The sequence below is a fragment of the Glycine max genome, chromosome 4, assembly GCF_000004515.6.
Source record: "Glycine max cultivar Williams 82 chromosome 4, Glycine_max_v4.0, whole genome shotgun sequence".
NCBI classification, from domain to species: Eukaryota; Viridiplantae; Streptophyta; class Magnoliopsida; order Fabales; family Fabaceae; genus Glycine; species Glycine max.
Genome location: NC_016091.4, coordinates 49,210,920 through 49,231,118, shown reverse-complemented (window position 1 = coordinate 49,231,118; position 20,199 = coordinate 49,210,920). Strand labels below are relative to the sequence as shown.

General features: G+C 29.4%; 1 protein-coding gene across 2 annotated transcripts; it reads right to left on the bottom strand.

Annotated features, from left to right (window-relative positions):
• Window positions 1-4,789: 4,789 nt before the first annotated feature.
• On the bottom strand, window positions 4,790-10,807 carry LOC100811649 (calcineurin B-like protein 7). Of its 2 annotated transcripts, none has more exons than XM_006578843.4 (9): window positions 10,631-10,807; window positions 7,647-7,857; window positions 6,631-6,713; window positions 6,468-6,527; window positions 6,106-6,214; window positions 5,858-5,910; window positions 5,632-5,712; window positions 5,423-5,535; window positions 4,790-5,330 (listed from the first exon to the last, which is right to left on the bottom strand). In XM_006578843.4, the coding sequence occupies exons 2-9, from the start codon at window positions 7,753-7,755 to the stop codon at window positions 5,267-5,269; spliced, it is 672 nt and encodes a 223-aa protein (XP_006578906.1). In that variant the 5' UTR covers window positions 7,756-7,857; window positions 10,631-10,807; the 3' UTR covers window positions 4,790-5,266. The 2 variants fall into 2 exon arrangements, with proteins under 2 accessions (XP_006578906.1, XP_003523368.1); XM_003523320.4 differs by having other exon boundaries at window positions 7,674-7,857; window positions 10,631-10,805.
• Between the last annotated feature and the right edge of the window lie 9,392 nt (window positions 10,808-20,199).

Below are 20,199 nucleotides of genomic sequence, written 5' to 3'. Positions count from 1 at the left end.
AATTTAGATAGTGTAAACCATTATTTTTTTCCAAAATAATTGATATTTTAAAATTTTAAATTTAATTGTTTTTAATTAGATATTTATTAAATAACCATTATAAGTACTTTATGTGATATTGAATATAAATAATGTCATTTTAATATAAATATAAGTTATATTTTACAAAATTTAACTCAAAATTTAGTTAAAAGTCGAAAAATTAGCTGTTATTAAAAGTTAAAAAATAAATTTATTAAATTATAAGTGTTTAGTAAAATTAATTATCGAAGTAGCTGAAAAATATGAAATGACAAAAAATAACAAAAATCATGATTTATTTAAAAATAATAACTAGAAAATTGGATAAATATATAGGAATAAAATATAAAAAGTTAAAAACTAACTTTTTAAAGAATGTTAGAAACAACTAAAAAAAATTATTTATTAAATAGTTAAACAAATTTTTCAACTAATAAAAAAACTATAAACTAATTAAAATATCTTGTCAAATATAATCACAACACTATTTTTTCCGTTTCAAACTAATTTGTCTTAGATTATTTTACACATACAAAAAAAAGAATAATAATTTTACAAAATTAACATTATATCATCATTAATTTATTTTTCGATTTTATACTTCATCATTAATATATAAGAAAAATAAGTAAAAAAAATTAATGTTATATTAAAAAATTAAAATAATAATAATTTTTAGGGATAAATTATTTTTTTTACACACTAGTTATAATGAAACGAAGGAAATAATATTTTGTATCCATTAAATATTTTTTATTTTTCCATAAAAAATATTTTTTTTTCATTTCATATGTATTAATCTCAAACATTAATAATTATGGGAAGAATGCAGTAATATGTAGTAAGTAGTAACAAAAAAAGCAGTAAATATTCTTTAATTAAGGTCTTCAGATGTTCCAGGATACGATTATAATCAAATAGCTTCTTATCTATAGAGTGTTAGGTTGTAATTAATGCCAAAATGATTATGATTATTTTACTTTTTTTTAAGGAAGATCATCATTATTATTTTACTTTTATTAGCTTATACCAGGTAAGTTTGAAAATAATACTCATCCTAATCCTAAGTTATTTTACACAAAAAAAACAATAAAATAAAATAAAATAATAGTTTTACAAAAATAATCTTATACTATTATTAATTTATTTATATATTTTATTGTTCACCATTAATATTACAAGAGATATAAGTAAAAAAAAAAACATAATCAATATTACATTAACAAATTAAAATAATAATTATTTTAACACAAATTTTTTCTCTTACCAAAATAATTATAATGGACCAAGGGAGTAGTATGTTCTCTTTCCTAGTAAATGCTAGTTGTGTAGTTGTAACAATAATTGAATTCGAATAAGGACGCGGTTTTGACATGTCAAACTTAATGCTTCATAGCTTGACTTATTTGCGTTTATAAACAATATAAATGAGATTCAGAATCATTTTCAAATGAAATGAGATTATTTTTTAATAAATTTCTTCATAAGTATTTATGGAGAAGAAAAATAAGATGATAAAATGAAAGTGAACTATTCTCATAAATTAAAATCAACTTATCACCCTAACTATTAGAGAAATTAGATGAAATAGTTTCTATATAAGTTAAAGTGCGTAACTAAATTTTAAATTTAGTAAAAATTTAAACATTTTATTTTTATTTATTTTCTTTTTCATGAGTGTTTATGATTTTTTTTATCTATACAATACCTAAATCTTAGATGATTATAATATAAAAGAACAATTATAATTCTTTCAAATCGATAAGGTAATCCTTTGAAATTAAAACTACAACTAATAATCATTTTTGTCAAACTTTGATTATTAGATATAGTTTCTTTTATAATTAGTTTATTTTTTATTTTTTGGTATAAGTATTTATAGCAAAGTTTATCTAAACAATACCTGAAACTTAAATGATTATAATGTAAAAGAAATTGTAATTCTTTCAAATTGATAGGGTAATCCTTCTAAATTAAAACTAAAATTAATTATCATTTTTTTATCAAATTTAAATGATTAAATACAATTTCATATGTCATCCGAGTCACAGTACAAATTTTATATTAATTCGGCTTCTCAATCTAATTATTAGCGTTCTAGAACCAGTTAAAAAAAAAAAAAGAACGAAACATACAAAAGCAATTCTAATGTGATATATGTTATGAAAAATACCGACCAAAATGATAAGATTCAAATTTCAAACACGAAGTTTACTTATAAGTGCAGATCATGAGTTGACAATATTAATCAGCTTGTTTGGTTTCGATTCTTGCTATATTTTACACACGTCTACCTAGAAGCATCAAGTTGTAGCTTCTGCATATTTGATTCAAAGTGACGTAATTTTTGCATATTATACTTGTGTGTTGAACATGTGTCCAAACAAGCACTTAATTTTATTACCGAAGATTGAAAGAGACTCAAAGTCCACGCGTGGATGAGAATTAATCTTGAAAAAATAAACGTAATTTTCTAGGATATAATATTCGGTTCTTTAATTGAAATATTGTTAAGTTTAAAATCACGCAAGCTAAAAATGAAGATATAATTTGTATGTAACTATGTATTATATTAACTTTTTCCTAAACTTATTTCAAAATAAAAATTTACAAACCTTACCAGATGAGTTTGTGACGTCGTGTGGAAAGTGAGTCTCTATAAAGGATTGGCTCCCACCTCTTACATGAATCAATGAGTGCTGGGTGCAATCATTTAGCTGATGACCAAAAAGAAAAAAACAATCACAGCAGGAGAAGCCAAAAAGAAAATTATTCTTTTTAGAAAAAATTAACATTAAAAAAGAAGACTCGTTTAATCATTTGTAGTCGTTATTTATCACTTCAATTTTCAAATATTATTTGTTAACAAAGATTGATTGATATGATCAATAAGGAACCAATTCATATTCCACATCAACATGGATTCGATTAGTCTCCAAATCTAACTTTCTTAAACTTTTGTCTAGTTAAAAAAATTAAATATTATTTAACGTATTAATTCATAAATTTAAAGAAATAATATATACATACCATTATTTAGAATAATTAATACATAGAGTTAAAATTACATTTAAAATTTGAATACTTTATATTTAATGTATTAAACCATAAATATTATTTAAAGTATCAATACATAAAATATTTTATTATACTATTTTTATTTTTTGATATATATTTTTCGATTAATGTATTCTTGAACTTATAATAATAGTTATTATTGACGTTTTAAAACATATAACATTTAAGAAAATATTTTATGTAAAACACAGATGTATTTAGAATTTTGATAAAAGTATAAAGTATATAAATAAAATTATATTTAAGGTAGCAACTAATTTATAAATAATCTATTCATAACTAGTTAAGATAAAATTTAACATGTCAATAAAATATTGCAATGCCGTAATTTTATTAAGGCATGATGAAGTGATTTTAATTAAATTTATTTTTATGTTATTGAAAATATAATTTAAATGAATGTTTTATGTGTGTTGAGTTGAGTTAAGTTGGGTCATTTCTTACCAAAGAGAAGTTTAGGATCCTTAGAGAGGGTTTAGTAAAGGTAAAAGGATTTTAGTGGTAAGAAAAACACTTCTTGACAAATGACAACCAACACACTAAAACACTCTCATTTCTCACACTCACCTAAGTGCTCATCTTTCTAAAGCAATGTTTTAATTCCCCAACTCAAGACAAGTTATCCCCTTTTTTCTCTCTTGAGTGCATGGTTCCATTGTATTTGATAAGCGCCTCCATTCTCCTTGAGATGAGTCAAATGGAATATTTTGATTTCAAATTATTGTTGATTTGGTGGAGGTGTTGGTGTATTTGGGAAAAAAAACCCTTCCTTGGACGCAAAGAGTTTTTCTTTCTCCCCTAAAAACTCAAAAGTTTGGTTCTTCAATGGATAAGGGGAGCTTTATCCTTTTTCTGTGTTTTGGTTGCTTTGGATTGACTTAAAATTGCTTGAGAATTAAGTGTGATGTATAAAAATGGATAGTTGAGTAAATTGGAGTTTTCGAGTTTGAAATGGTGAATTTTGATGAAAAGTTACAAATTTAGATTTGTCTTGGCGTTGTTATGTGTAGAACTTGATGGAAATCTGTTTCGGATTGTTGTGAAATGAATTGATTTTTGAAAGACTTTAAAAATGCAAAATTGGAGAAGTTATTTTTTGAAAAGTAGTCTACAAAATTGTTTCAATTTAACTCCTTTAAAATAAAATAATATAAATTACAAAATTAATTTTTTTCTTAATTACACAACAGCAATAAGTTTCTCTTATTTACATCCACTATATACACAACAGTTGTATAGTTAAGTGTTTATTCACAATGAAAACAAGTTTATGTTGTATAATAAGGGGGGTAAAAAAAAATATACAATGAAAGTTTGTTTCCATTATGTATAGACACTCAGCAACATAATAGAAACAAGTTTTTGTTATTTATACGATGGATATACACCATTTTGGTAGTTGCAAGGGAGATTTTCGTCAACATAAAAAGTACCAACTCTTTGAGGGGAGGGGAGGGGATTTAAATAGCAATATGAGAGTGCCAATAACTAGGCCCAAACTCGGGAAGTTACAGAGTCAAAATCAGCCCAAAAAGACAGGCTTAAAAAAAGCACAACATTGGAAACTCTAACATTGCTGTCTATATTCAATCCATGTTTAACAATCATAAATCTCACGAAAACATAACGGAAACGATGAGGCACAGGAATGTGGAGCTCTGGATAAAGATTTCTAAGTGAAGAGAAAGCATTGAAAATAATCTTCCAGCATATTAAAGCTGTAAGCAGTTAAGCACAGAGGAAAGATGCCCAAATTAACATAGGGATCATGCTAACAGTTATTCAAACAACTATCCAAAGGCAAAATTCTCAAAATACCTCCAAACTCACAAGCAGCAAAATGTCCGAGTAACATGGGTTACTATACCCTACTTACATCTCTCATATATACATATATAATGTACAAGTTAACCTTGCACTGGAATTAAAAGTTCATGTGAATAATTCGTAACCTTAGATATCACTATCAGCACAGGTTCAGCTACTACAAAGAAGTGGCTGAGCATTTGCAAAACCAGGTTTAGAAGTTTTGCCCAGGAATCATAAACGAAATTTTATTCTTGTCTTGGGCACCGCAGGTAAGGTCATCTCTTAACATGTAGCAACAATATATCAAGAGACGAAATCAAAGAGATATCATTATTGGTGAAGCCAAAACCTCCCAAAGTCACATCTCTGACTCTTCAATATCTGTTCTTATGACAAAACTGGGAAAAGCCAAGGTAATATCCCTGCAACACGAGGAGGAGACATGCATCAAAATTTAGAATTTTTTTTTTCTGAAATTCTAAAATTAAGGTTCGTGGAGAGTGAAAATACTGACTTCAAGTATGGAAGTGTCATATTCTTTATCAAGGATGGATGCTTGGACACAAATGCTTTCCACTCATCTTGATCGATCCTTCCATCACCGTTTATATCAGCATCACTAAAAGTCTGTGGATAAGGTATAGATACAACTTAAGAAACGCCAAATTCAAAGGAGCTTTTAAAAGTAATAAAAATAAGGTAAAACTTTTATGATTTGTGAACCTTATCCACAATGGTTTCAATCATATCATCCGAAAGCTCAAGATCTGATTCATGCAAAAGTGCCAATACCATCTCCTTCAACTGCAGATCAGATAAACCATTAGTGGGAGTAAAGGGTTGATCTAAATGTATATTGAACAAGCACATACATATATCTATGAATTATGGATAAGACTAAAGAACCATAGCGTAATATTATAATAACTAAAGAAAAAGAAAACCATACCTCCTCTCGTTCAATAAACCCTGTCTGCCTCAGATCATACAACCTAAAAGCAACTGCAAAATCATTAATCCCAATTTAACAAAAGATAAAGTATCTGTATAGGTGACTGAAAAACTTTAATGCAACCAAACATAAATAATCAGTGGGTATAATTCTGGCAGATAGACCACTTAATATAGGAAACTCCAAAACTCAGGGGAAATGAAGACATTAACATGAAATCTTTATGTTGGAAGAGTCAATCTTACAAGTAATCTTGTCTTCTAAAGCTGCATTTGGGTGAAAAACACCCAATGATCGAACAAATTCCCCGAACTCAATGACCCCATTGCGCTTGAGATCAAATAAGTCAAAAATCTATGGAGAAACAAACAAATGTGAGTATGCATCAGAATGAAACAGTACTAGTGCGAGAGTCAAAAGAAGTGACATGACTGCCAATATTGTAGAACAAAACGATACATCAGATAAAAAGATTTCACTGAAAAGTAAGAATCCTGAGCAACTTCGGGTATTGTAATTTGTAAGTTATTAGCCTATAGAACAAAGTCTCCAGGAACTTTCAGGTCAAAGAATATTAAACTAAAGAGCATGGATTAGATTTATATACCCTATCTGCAAACAGATTTTTCTTGTTTTTATTCCTGAATAGCGCCAGCTGGAATTCTTCCTGAAATGAAAGATGACCAAAAAGTAAATTATCTAAAAGATTAATTAGGTGCGAACTTTAAGGACATCTAATCTAAACCGGAAAACTTAAAAGCCTAACTCACCTTGTGAATAAGACCATCTTCAACAATTGAATTGCTCAACTTCTTGTAGAGTTCATGCAAGGCCTCTACTTCACTAACAGTAACTGTGAAGAAAGAAAGAAAGCTTATTTTTGTCAGTTTTGAAACTTAATATCGAGCTCATGAGAATTGCAAATCACGACTTAGAGGTTTCTACAAACAGAAAGATAATATATAAAGCGAAAGCCTACAAGGCCCCTTGTCAATCATGTGCTACAGCAGTAAATACTACTAGTCTGTATTTTGTAAATTTTTTTCAGTCATTATTGTCTTGGCTTGTCCTGAATGAAACTAAATGTTTTGCATTTGGAATAAAAAACAAAATATTTAAAATTAGAAAGTTCAATGCATTGCAACGACATTTCATGTTTTTAAAATAACATTGCTGAAAATATATTCGATAAAAGAGTACAGAAAAAATAAACGAATCTGTGGTTTAGTGTTTTCCACAGCTTGAGCATTAAATTCAACATTATGAAGTAAAATTTTTCTCTTGATCCAAGAGGGGTGTGCGTGTACCTATCCTTTGCGGAAAACATAAAACAGAGTTTAGAAACTATCGCTGGCAAATTGCAAGTACCGCTGTCTACGGTTTATGTTAACTGTGTACATGGGGAAGAATCAAATTTGAATACTTCAATGCTCCAATTGCAAGTTCTAATATTGAGCAACAAAGCCAAAGCCAAAGCCATATTTTTTAATACAAGTTCAATAGATTATCATTTATCATAATCAACTATCAGTAACTAAGTTTAACTAAAAGGACTAAGCCAGTGAATTTGAAATTGAAGTTTTAGATCTTTGGTTTATTCTGTATTGTATATTAAAAGATTAGCAAACCTTACAAGCATATTAAGTCATTAATTGAAACCAGAGAGAACGCCCGTAATGGAACTAGGTGAAATAGAATTACAAGAAACGTGGTTAAGTAAAAGGACTTTGATGGTTCTTAGCCGAAGACAAATCAAAATTTTAACAGCAAAGCTGCAAGAATTTACCATTCAATGATGGATCATGATACTCACAAGGTGTCTCAGATGATAGAATGGTGGGTTCCTCATAACCTTGTGCTTCCGTTTTCTTTGAAGTTGAGCAGTAGCAGCCCATTAAATAGAACCGCAAAAATCACTTCCAAATTTCTTGACAAACAATGGATTCATTCCAGGGAAAGACCAAAGTTTGAATCACAATTATGCTCAATTTGAATATCTGCAAAAATACTAAAAGCTTAAATCACAATTATGTTGCCAAGGAAGACATAAAACTCTAGACGGCCAACTTTCATCTTCAGGTTGTAGACAATTTGCTTGTGATTGAAACTTAACAAAGAAATAACGTAATCATCTCAATTTACAACCATCCAATGTAAATAAACAATTCAGTGGCAGATAAATTGCATAGAGCTGACTAGAACTTGAAGAAGAAAAATATTTAAATGATCTGTTTAATTACTGAGTCACGTCATTTCATCCCTTAACTTTCATTTAACGAAGTAAGGTAATGACCCTTTTACTTCCAAGATGAGTACACAAACAAACTAACTTGAACAACTACAACTAAGGGGGAAAAAAAGAAAAGTTCAGTACTATCCAATTTTACTTTCATTTGGCCATCACCCTATATTTCGATCACTCTGATTTAAACAAAAAAAAAAAACTAGTTCAAAACAACATACAGCCGTAAAATACGCATTTTCTAAAGGTCAGGAAAACTATAATTGGTGTTTATCTATTGGGTCAGACTGCTCACAGCCTCACAATATTTTACTTTCCAGAGTTTTCAAAAAAGTCAAAGCAGATCAAGGAAGAAAAAAACAGTTTGTCCGTGTGTATTTATTTTTTTTGAAATCCATAAGATAAAATAACTCTGATGACAGAAACATGCTCTCACACTTTTTTCTTCTTTTCTTTAAAATATTTCTTCCCAGGCTTTTTAATATACTCAACTGCGTCTAACAGTATAATAATAAAAAAACATATGATGAAAAATTCGTGTTAATATCACACCCCAACATGCATATTTTTTTTATACAATTCCACTATTCTTAATTTAACTTGACTCGGTTAAATTTAATTGATGGCTCAAGTTCATTTTCCAAATGAAAAGGACATACGAAAAAAAAAATACTAATCCAAGTCCTATTCGCAACATAAATATTTAAAACCCATGAGACCAACTCCAAATCAAAGTAAACAAGGATCAACTGGCATGGTCCAGTGACACCAGTTAGCATAGGTTCACAGTTTGGTGGCCACGCGCGTGTTCCTTTCGTGACCAACCAACCAAGGACCATCTTGCCGAATAAACAATGCTATTTAATAGTAATACATAATTTCACAGGAAATTCAGAAATCATCCTAAAATAAAAGCCTTAATGCGCATAAATGAAAACTATAGAAAGCTATTTTTATTTTTGTACAGACTATAGAAAACAAAGGTGACATATCGACCAAGAAAGTCTATTGAACGTGATACATCGATTCCTGTGTTTGATTTTTACTTATAGAAAAAGGTGAACAGATCTAGCATCGTCCAACCACCTCACATAATAAGGGCGTTAAGGTGTCAATAAAGGAATCAAGTTCCAAATACCTCTATATTTTATTATTTCCCAAAAAAATAGGAGCAATTCTTAAAAATAAAATGTGAGACCAGTAGCCGCTGAACTGCTGGAGTAATTGGAAAGTCACATTCTGATTACTCATACCTCTTTTCTTTGTGCACCGGCACAAAATCACAATACACGAGGCTGTAGGTGACGATTATATATAATCTTTATCCTATTCACAAGGGGCAAATTCACATTTTCTACTTAATATTCGCGCATCTACTGAAAAAAGTTCCACCGTTTTATATCAATTTGTTTAGGTTAAAAATAATAGGAGAATTTTTTTTCCAAAGAAATGAAATAGAAAAAGTATTAAATTTTTATCGTTTGTTGGTTAAGAAAATATAAAGAAAACGAATTTTTAGAAAGTGAGAAAAAGTATGGTTAAATTACTCAGTTTATCTCTAAACTATTTGGGAGGGTTTTAGATAGGTCCTAAATAATAATTGAACGGCTAAACTATTATTGTAACTTTTTTTTTTTTATAATGGAGAACGATAGCAATAAAGATTAAATTACTTCGATTTCTCACCACCAGGCTAATTTTAATGGACTATATTTTGTAGTGACTTGAAAGTGGTAGAATATGATAATTTTTTTTTATGATAATTAGGAAAAATTTAAGAACTCGATTAAGAAACATTACTACATGATCAAGAACACAAAATTAAAATTTTTTTTTAGTATAAAGGCTTATTTCAAAATTCACAAATAATTTAGGACCAACCCAATAATTCAACACAAAAGCTAAAAAAATTTCCCTCAACTGAACAAAAAGATAGAGAGGAGAGTTTTTCTTAGTTTTTTTTTTTAAATTAAATAGTTTTTTATAACATAAAAATTTATTTTGTTATGAAAAATAATATATTATTTAAAAATTTCAATTAATAATTTTTATATTTTTATTTATTTATTTTTGCTTATCTAAATAACTTTTTTTATTATTTCTATAATGTTTGTTTTCCTCTCATTTCTTTACTGTCTATCTCATTCCTCCGGTAAAGAAAGTGTAAAGGAAAAGTAGACTTATTCGAATCTAATGTGAATAATTGATAACAAAGCGCAAGCAGAGGAGGATCTACGCTGGATCATTCAGGAACGGTCAAATAATAAAAACATGTTTGTGCTGTTGAAAAAAAATATCAAATGTAGATTTCCATCTAAATCAAAATCAATTGTACCAAGCGAGACATGAGCTTGCTATGGACAAAGGACAAGATCGGATAGATATAATGAAAGTGACTCTCTCTTTTCCGAAGAAGGAGGAAAACAATCGAAACATGAGCAAGCTAGCTCCGAGGAAGACATCATTTCCAACAGACACAAATGAAACAAACAAAGAGCAAAGAGGGCAAGAGAGAGAGAGACTGTAACCTGTTATGTTAGACTTGTTGAGCACAAAAGTTGAACGAACTTCTTGAATTGGATTATAATAGCAAGAAGAGAGAACAGCAATGGAGATGGCGCAGTTTCAACGTTTATTAAGCTAAGCCTATAGCTTGGGTTGCAATTCGGAGTTTGCGTTTTTATAATCAAGCCAACTCTAGAGTAAAATCGTAATCGGAGGCGCAAAATTTTCATTTTTAAAGTGTTTTTTTTTTTTTATATAAAAAAATCTATTTCAGCTGGTAGCTGGCCCCACCAACAGTGCCGTCATGACTAACAACACCTTACCAATTTATTATACACGACTCGACCAAAGTATGTATATACATACGCACGGGACAATACCATATATATCCCACACTATACAGTATTTCCTTTCTATTTTTATTTTTTAAACATGCTGCATAGTTACTTGATTCGGAGAAGAGGAGGTGTTGGGACTGAAATAATATTTTTAAAAAAAGTTAGACAGAATAATAAACTTTTAAGCTATTTAGATTTGTAATGTGTGAAAAATTAACTGATTTAAAAGAGTGATTTCACTTTTTTTTTATCAACAAAAAAAATTCATTAATTTGGGTACTGGAAATACCCCATCGGATTTACAAATTCAGAGTAACTTCCTATCCTCTAACATAGTATCAATCACTGGTTATAAAATATTTACAAAGTGCATTATAAATAAATTATAATCGATGGTTATACATGTAGACAAATTAGACAATGACATCCTCTCAAATCCACGCCTGTTATAGAGCATTTGCACACCCTCTTTTAATATCTTCAGCAAAACATGATATGCAAATCACCTGCTTCATATTGACCAATTCCTTTTGTGCCCTTATATCCATTAACTCCCTTGTCACCCCTTCCCCCGAGCATGACCAACTTGGTTGATAACACCTCTTTCCTTCACTGCAATTAAAGAACACGGTGCAGTTTTTGTCTCCTTCATGCCGATAATCCCAACCAACCCAATTCCTTTTAAATAGCAACATTCAGTGTATCATTTTCAAGCAATATGAAGGGTTAGCATACCATTCATAATATGAGAATGAAGCTTTCTTCCACCTAGTTGATATCCAAGACCATGCTTTATACCTATATAATTCTATTACCTCGTTAAAATCCTCCCTCTCTTCTGCAAAAATAACTCTGTTTCGATGGCTCCATAGGGTCCAAGCCACTGCACACCATACTGCAAAGGATCGCTTTCCCAACCAATAACAATTGTGTTGCTGAAGATGCATACAGGGATCTTTATGGCTGACCCATTGTACTCCCGGCCTAGCCATTTATAGCAATTTGCCCACACTGCCATAGAAAATTTGCATTTAAAGAGCATGTGTGTTAGATCTTCCTCCTCCATATTACAGAATACACACCGGTGTTGTAGTCCTCCTAGTCGAATCCCACGTTTTTCTAGGTTCACACTAGTTGGTAATCTATCTTTGAAAACCCTAGCTCCAACAAAAGAATGAGATAAAAGATGGTAATTTCATATTCCACACCACTTTAAGTCGTGGCTCATGTTCATTTTATTCAGGGTGGATCAATGAGTTGTATCCATGTTTTATCGAATAGCCTCTTATGGTTGAGTCTTTCCATAGCAACAAATCCTCTGAATTTTGACCAATATTTACCTGTTGCATCTGCCGCATTAGGTCCTCCACCATTGGGGTTTCCCATTCGAACCACGCTCGCCTCCACACAAACGACCATATCCACCTCCCAGCAACCCATGACCCCATCTCCTTGATAGTGCAACCTTTCTGTTAAGAATTCATGTATACCCTCGGGTAGTTAGATGCAAAGTTATCAGTCTCTTGCCACGGGTAATGCCAAAGCAACATCTTCCCCCATCACCCACTTTCCACACCAATTGTTTATCAAACCACATTTTATTTTGCCCCTCCCCACAAACAGAAACAAGGTCTCTCCACCACCAAGAGTCGAAATTGTTGACTCTTATGACTACCACCACCCCTCATTTCCCATATAAAGACCTTACTACCTGCACCCATAAAGATTTTTGCTTTAAAGCTAACCTCCATCTCTATTTCCCTAGGAGCGCAAAATTGAAAGGACTAACACTCTTGATACCCAAACCTCCACACTCCCTAGAACGACACACATCACTTCCTCTTATCCTCATCACCTTCAACCCCAAAACAACCTCAAACCATCTCAATATAACTTTTATACACATGACACTTTGAATGGTAGATTTAGCTATAAATAAGGAGTCATCCGCAAATTGCAAATGAGATCTCCATTTTCTCCTTACCCACTTCATAACCTCCATAAAGACCCTCCTTAATCGCCTTTCTCACCAAACCCGCCAAACCCTCGGCCTCCGCAACAATAAAAAATAAGAAAAGACCAATTGGGTTCTCATTGTCTTAAACCCTTCTTCTCAATAGAAAATTCTTCGGACAGACTACCATTCACCAATGTAGATACCGAAGGCGATTCTAAGCCCCCTTAATCCACCTTACCCACCTCTCACAAAAACCAAGCCTCCTCATCATATAAAAAAGAAAGTCCCATGACACAGAGTTATAGGCTTTCTTAAAGTCAACTTTAAAAATTAGACACTTGTTTTTGTTGGGATATGGTGTTGTTTATTACCCCAACTCCATCAGTCCCCTCCATCATGTCTAGTCTCCCTTTCTCTTTAACACCTTCCACGCCAACAAAAGTGATTTTACTTAACGCACTAACTGAAAATCCATCTTTGGATTTGGCATTGTGGGAGTTCATGTGGATTCTCAGGCAGTTGCTAATTGTTTATTTAGAGACAGAGAAGGGTGTGCATCGTGGTGGAGCATTGTAAATGCTATTTGCAGAATGATTAATACAGGATGATAAGTTAGTTTTTCTCATTCTATCAAGAGGCTAACAAGTGTGGGGATGCGCTTGCAAATCTTGACTTGTGTTATGAAGGAGGATCAAGTGATGTTAGATTGTGCACCAACTTTCTTAAAATAATTGTTTCTCTTTGATGTTTCTGGAGCTGTGACTCAAAGACTAATTCATTTGTAGTTCTTGTTTTCTTGGGCTTCGATCCTGTTGAATATCAAAAAAATAAAAAATAAAAATCCACCTTTGCGGAATGAAAACAATTTCTTTTACCACTCATTTTTCCATCCTTTTTCAAATTATCAAAATTCATCTTTCTTTTTTTGTTTCTCTCTCTCATCACACGCTAGCTCTCTCTTTTTTTCCCCACACTTCACAAATTTTAGCACATCAAAGTATTATGCTCTAAGATGACAACAAACCCCTATTTGTGGGTATCTTCCTGAATTCGTCTTGATTTTGCCAGGTATTATTTGTTTTGAATGAGTATAAATATGGATGTTATACGACTTCTTAAATTAGGGACGAAGACAATAATGAGTCTGAGTACACATAACTATTTGTCTCCTACTAATACCTATCTTGCTCACCTTTCCACTCCAATATGAAAATATGATTTCATTTGTCCTCTTATTGCAACTATACTTTCAACTAGTTGATGGAAGTCCTTATATATTTAAGCTTCTCCAACGCTAACAATTTTATAGTCATGATTTTTCTAGTTACATGTATTCTTTTCAAAGCCAATTATTCTTATCTTCCATTGAAAGGATGGAGACTTGATTTCAATTAGATTCACATGAATCTAAACATATATTAGTATAAGTCATAATTTGACAAACCTTAGTTGCAACATATATAACTAGATGAAATATTCAACAGTGTTAAGGAAGTCAAACTTGCCAAAACTTCTTTATAATCCGGCATTCAAAACCTAAGCGGAAGTTTCAAAAGTATGTATCCTTTCTTGGAAATTTTCAGTAAGAGGAAAAGTACACACAAAGTATTGAGAAAGATCCATACACCAAAAACTTTGTTCAATATAATGTGTACTAATAATTTAATACAACAATTAAGGGTGTAATAGGTAAGAATTTATCTTTAACAATATAATTTAACATAATCTATAAATTTAAAGTTTATATTCAATTTTTTAAGAGAAAAAATTAAATTAATTCATTTAACTAACAATAGGTCTCTTTTTAAGGCACGATTTGACCTAAAAAGCCTATTTATATAACAGCTTATATTGAATCCGTTGTTGTATTTTTTAGATTCGTGATATTTAAAAGTTATATTAAATGCCAAATAATTTAAATTGAACTGGATGAGCTTGTTTAAAACGGATAAAATTCTTTTAATGCTTATTTATTTTATTTATAAGATTCGAACTGAAAGATTAAAAAACATTAAAAATCTTTATCATTTGAATTAATATGCGTCGGAAAGAGCTCATTATCTTATCTAAAATTTATATGCTTTTATTGGCACATTCAATTATTTAAGATCAAGTCATTTTTTTATAAGCAAGATCAAATCAAAATTTATGTCATATAATTTACTAAAAAAATCATGTCATATATAAACTGTAAATACTAAATAGTGTCATCGACTCGCTAGAATATATATGCATCCAATAATATTGGTTTGCTTCACGAAAAGATTTCTTACAAAATGGTTTTGGCACAGTACTTTGCAGTCAAACACTTAAATATACATAATTTATTTTCCTTACTGTTTTTAGCACTGATATTCAACGTTTCATGCCGGTTGTATCCTTATCTAAAGTCTACCTGATATCATTCTAAATCTTGTTATGAAAACTTGATTGAATTAAGTTTTGGGTTTCATATTTTAATTATAATTTAATGTTTGTCTTATTCGGCTCCTCCTATAAACTTTTTTACTCCCTTTTTCCATTATTTGGATCACCCATCATTATTCATTAATCTTAAGAGTGAAAGGAATTCCCATTATTAAATTAAATGTGTACATAAGTCGTACTCCCCTGGTCTACGTGGTTTTCGTTTTATAAACTGATTTAGCAAACCACTGATTGATAGTAGCTCGTAATTCGTATCATATCCTTCCTATCTCAAAGCAGGGTAGTTACACTCTCTGAAAATATGTTTGAGACTTATTTATTTTTATCAGTTTCCAGAGTTAATTTTTTTTATCAGTTTTGAGAGTCAAATTTTCTTAAATAAATAAGGAAAATAATTTTTATTTCTAATGAAAAAAATTTAATTTTTTTTAAATAATAATAAATCAACATAATCGCAGTATGCTAATATTTTATTTATTTTTATAAATGCTACTATATATTTCTCTTAACTTTATTAAAAAAACTATCTTTCTTCCTAATTAAAGTTACGCCTCCCAATCATAAACAAGTGTAAAACTTCCCAAAACTTTTTGTTTGGATAATCAGTAGATAATACATCCAAAATAATAATAACAGTTAACACAAATTGTAGAAACTTTTGTTATTTAATTAAATGATCTAAGATTCCAGATTTTGAGTATGAAATAAATTATTGTTAAAAACAGAATATTCATAATTATGTGTGTTCATGATCATCAACAAAAATTAGTAATACTTATGATGAAATTACTTTGTATTAATACTATGATTAACAAAATTTAATTGTAAAGTCTCTTTTTTAATTATATTTTTTCATTTATAAGACTCAAACTTAAAATGATGCATAAGGAGGATTGTCTAATTCCACTCACACAAATTACATGTTAATATTTTTCTTATTTAATATCAACATTTGGAGCTTTCCCTCTAGCCATACAACGCTTTCCTCCCCCTCCCAAGGGATCCTCTCCCTCCATGGAAGTGACCGATTCAAAGGGAGACAACTCAAAATCCCTGGTGTATATGTGAAAAAAAAAACATTAATGAAGAAAAATGAATAAAAAAATAGATTTTTGAGTTAATATTAAATTAATTTTCTTCTACTAATAGATTCTATCTTTAATTTTACATATAAAATTAATAATAAATATTTTATTAAATTTATTATTTATTCAATAATTATTTATTAGAATTTGATTTATAAATAATTATGTAAAAAAATTGACTCTCTTTTAATATACTCCTGGATTTGTCCCTGTCCATGGGAGGCTTCCTTCCCCCTCTCCACAATGAGAGGTTTTTCTCTTTCCATCTATTTTCTTTCCAACATTACCTCTTTGCCACCACCTCTTTCTCCAACCTCTCCTTCCCTTTTTTAACTACATTTTACATCTCTTTTAGTCTCTCAGTTTACCTGTATTATCATCCTCTCTGTTTATAATTGTCTATCTTTTTTTGCCTTTTCAATGAAGCTTGATAGAGGCCTTATTACAAATGGGATCCTTATCACTAGAGGTGAGTTTTATGTTACAATGTTTTGAGTTGTTGCTAAGCACGTGCAGATCAGGAAGGAACTACAAAGAAAAGAAAAATTGAAGAAAAACTTAAGGCTCTATCTAGGTTTCTTTGTAATAGGAGGAAGTGATTTCTCTGCATTTCTATTTTTGGTGTTTGTAATTGTAGTCTTTGTGAAGTATGTCAAAAGTTCCTAGTCTCACATTGAGTAGTTTAGCTTCTCTCAAAGAGTAAATATATCTACATGAGATGAGTCATAAGATGGGGTGAGTTAAATTAGTTAACAAGAAACAAGGTTCTTGTGTGCATGAGATTGGATTAAGTGTCTTGAATGTATTACAAATCATCTAATTTTTTCCTCCCCCATACGTGTATATGGGACTGTTGGACTTTAATTTTTAAAAGGTAAAAAAGGATAAATGTTTGAAAACCAGGAATTCTTAACGGTGAGATTTAATATATACATAAAAGATTTTTTATTGGTTGTATTATTATAATTTTTATGTGATTATTTTATATAATGAAAATGGTTGATTAATTAATAAGAGAAGAAAATTAGGACGTGTGAATCACGTGATGATGTTGGCAAGTGAAAAAAGAATCCAACCAAAGAAACGTACAGAAACTTGATGAAGCGCAATAATGACAAGTGAAAAACATGTAGTTTTTTTTGGTAACGTGCAAAAACGGAAACAAAACAACAACAAAGAGTTTAATTTATTCCAATATATTATTTAGGTTTAACTTATTCTTTTAATTTTTAAAATTAATTCAATTTAATTTTTTAATTTTTTTTCAACTTAGTCTTCTAATTTTTAAAATAAATTTATTTATTTTTTAAAAATATATTTTATAATCGTTTAAAATCATTTATTGATTACTTTGAACTGTCATAACATAATTTCTTACCATATAAAACACTAAATTAAAATAATTTAAAATATTAAAAGATTATATTAAACAGAAAAAAAATTAAAAGATTAAAACGAACCTAAATGATAGTTGTAAGTCATGTTTAATCATTAATGTGATCGAGATAAAAAAATTATGTATAAATTTATTAAATAAAAAAGTAGGATTTATAAAAATTCAGAGAATAATAAAAAATTAAAAAATATTAATAATTTATTTTCTTTCTCCCCGTCTTAGGCATGTCATCCACAAAATTATGAATGTCTGTTTAGTTTTTAGAATCCTTTTACATAAAAGCGAGTAAATGGTTCATTGAATAAAACATTGCAGTGATTGCACGTTGTTGTGCATTTAAGCTTTTCTTATTTAAGATCCTTGCAAAAGTAGTAAAGCAAGATAAAGCAAAAAGGAGGCTCCATTTTCTCTTAATACGGAGTCATATCTTTGTCTCAAGAAAGAGAACGAGACTGTTAATTTCCACGAGAAAAAACGAAAGCAAAACAAGAATGAAACTTAAAAAGCGATCCCTCGTATGGTCATTTCTTTTCTGGATTTGACTCATTAAAAATTGAAAACAATACAACGTACTTATTTTTATATTAAAATAGATTAATTTAGTTTTAAATTAAGAATATTATTATTATTTATTTTATGCATTTTATAATAATTAAATATTTTTTTTAAATTTATATTTTATTTATAAGATTCAAAAATAATTATTAGAAGCAACCAAAGTCTTTATCATAAATCAAAAACAAAAACAATGGTGGAGGTCCTTTCTTTTGGCTGTTCCCAAAACAACTCTATTATTTACTGAATTGTCAAAAGATCGTGGATGCCATTCTCATATTCTTCCGATTCTCAATTACGATGACATTTTCTTTCCATGGTAGTGCGTATGTAGTTTGATGAACAGAAATTAAGAAAATGAGTAAAAAATAATTTCACTTGTGAAAGTTGTAACTTGTATTAATTTAATATTAGAATTTATTAAATTTATGACAGAATTATGGTATGTTAGTTTTCAAGTTTATTAACTTCAATTTTAATGTTTAAATTTGATCGATTTCACATTTAAATCACTAATCTTTTATGAAATTAATAAACTTACAAATTAAATTGTACGGGTACAGATTTTTAAAAACTAAATCAAGCCAAACTCTTACTTTAGGACAAGAAAAATAATCTATTTTTTGTTAATTTGTGAATACAAAGTTTAAATGAGTTAAACTTCAACCCTCATTAGGATTAGATAAGATCTCATAACTTAAAAAAAAACTTACAAATTACTTATTATTTACAAACGAGAGTCTCACAATGATGATAAGTGAATTTGAATTCATATTTGTATGAGATGAATCACATTTTTATCAATTAGACCAATATTCATTAGTATATATCTCTCTTGTTACTTATCACGACCTTCGTATCATCAACACCCATATTTCATAGCAAGTGAAACATATAATGCAGATAAATGCATGACAATTTAATAATTGTTCTATATTTACAATTATAAAAATATTGACTGGTGTAATATGTTATACGGTTATCATTTAATCCCTCCCATATAATATATAGTGTTTAAATTGGGTTATTTTGAAAAATATGAATTTCAGAAGCATTAAATATATTTTATTTAAATTACTTAAAAAAATATCAAATAATATTTATATTTTCTTTTTAAAAATAGTTTAAATTGCTTTTTTTCCCTTAATTTATTTAGTAACTTTAATTTGATCTTTTTTATTTTTAAAAGATTCACTTAGATCTCTTATTTTTTAAAATAGATTCAATTTAGTTTCATTTTCCTTATGTTAGTTGTGAACATTTTAAAAAATGGGTTTAAATTTTGTTTAAAATGTAACTAAATTGAGCCTATTTTAAAAAAATACAGAGCCTAATCAAATTTTTTTAAAATAAAGATATCAAATTGAATCTGTCCTAAAAGAATCTAGTTAAAACTTTTAAAAATAAAAGAGATAAATCAAACCTAATAACTAAATTAAGGATAAAAAATAATTTAACCTTTTAAATAGTCTCATTTCAAAAAAATTATAAAAAATCAATTGCAAAGATCCTCCTTTTCCGTCGGTGATCGTTGACTCGTTGTCTGTCGGCTTCTTGTACGTAGGCTAAGCAGACTTTAATCCCCAACTTTGCCTGAGTCTTTGTCTGATTTTCTTAACCCATTTTGTTTTGTTTATTTATGGTTCTAACAAACCATACACTTAGCTATCGATCAATTTGGCTTCTCCAATTAAAAAAAAAAGGTATAGAATTATTTGAACGAGGCTAGGAATTGGGACTCTCAAGACATCATAACCCAACAATTAATGATTTTAAAAACTGAGGCTGATCATAAAACACGACATCTTCCACTTGCATAGAAGCATTATTAGGC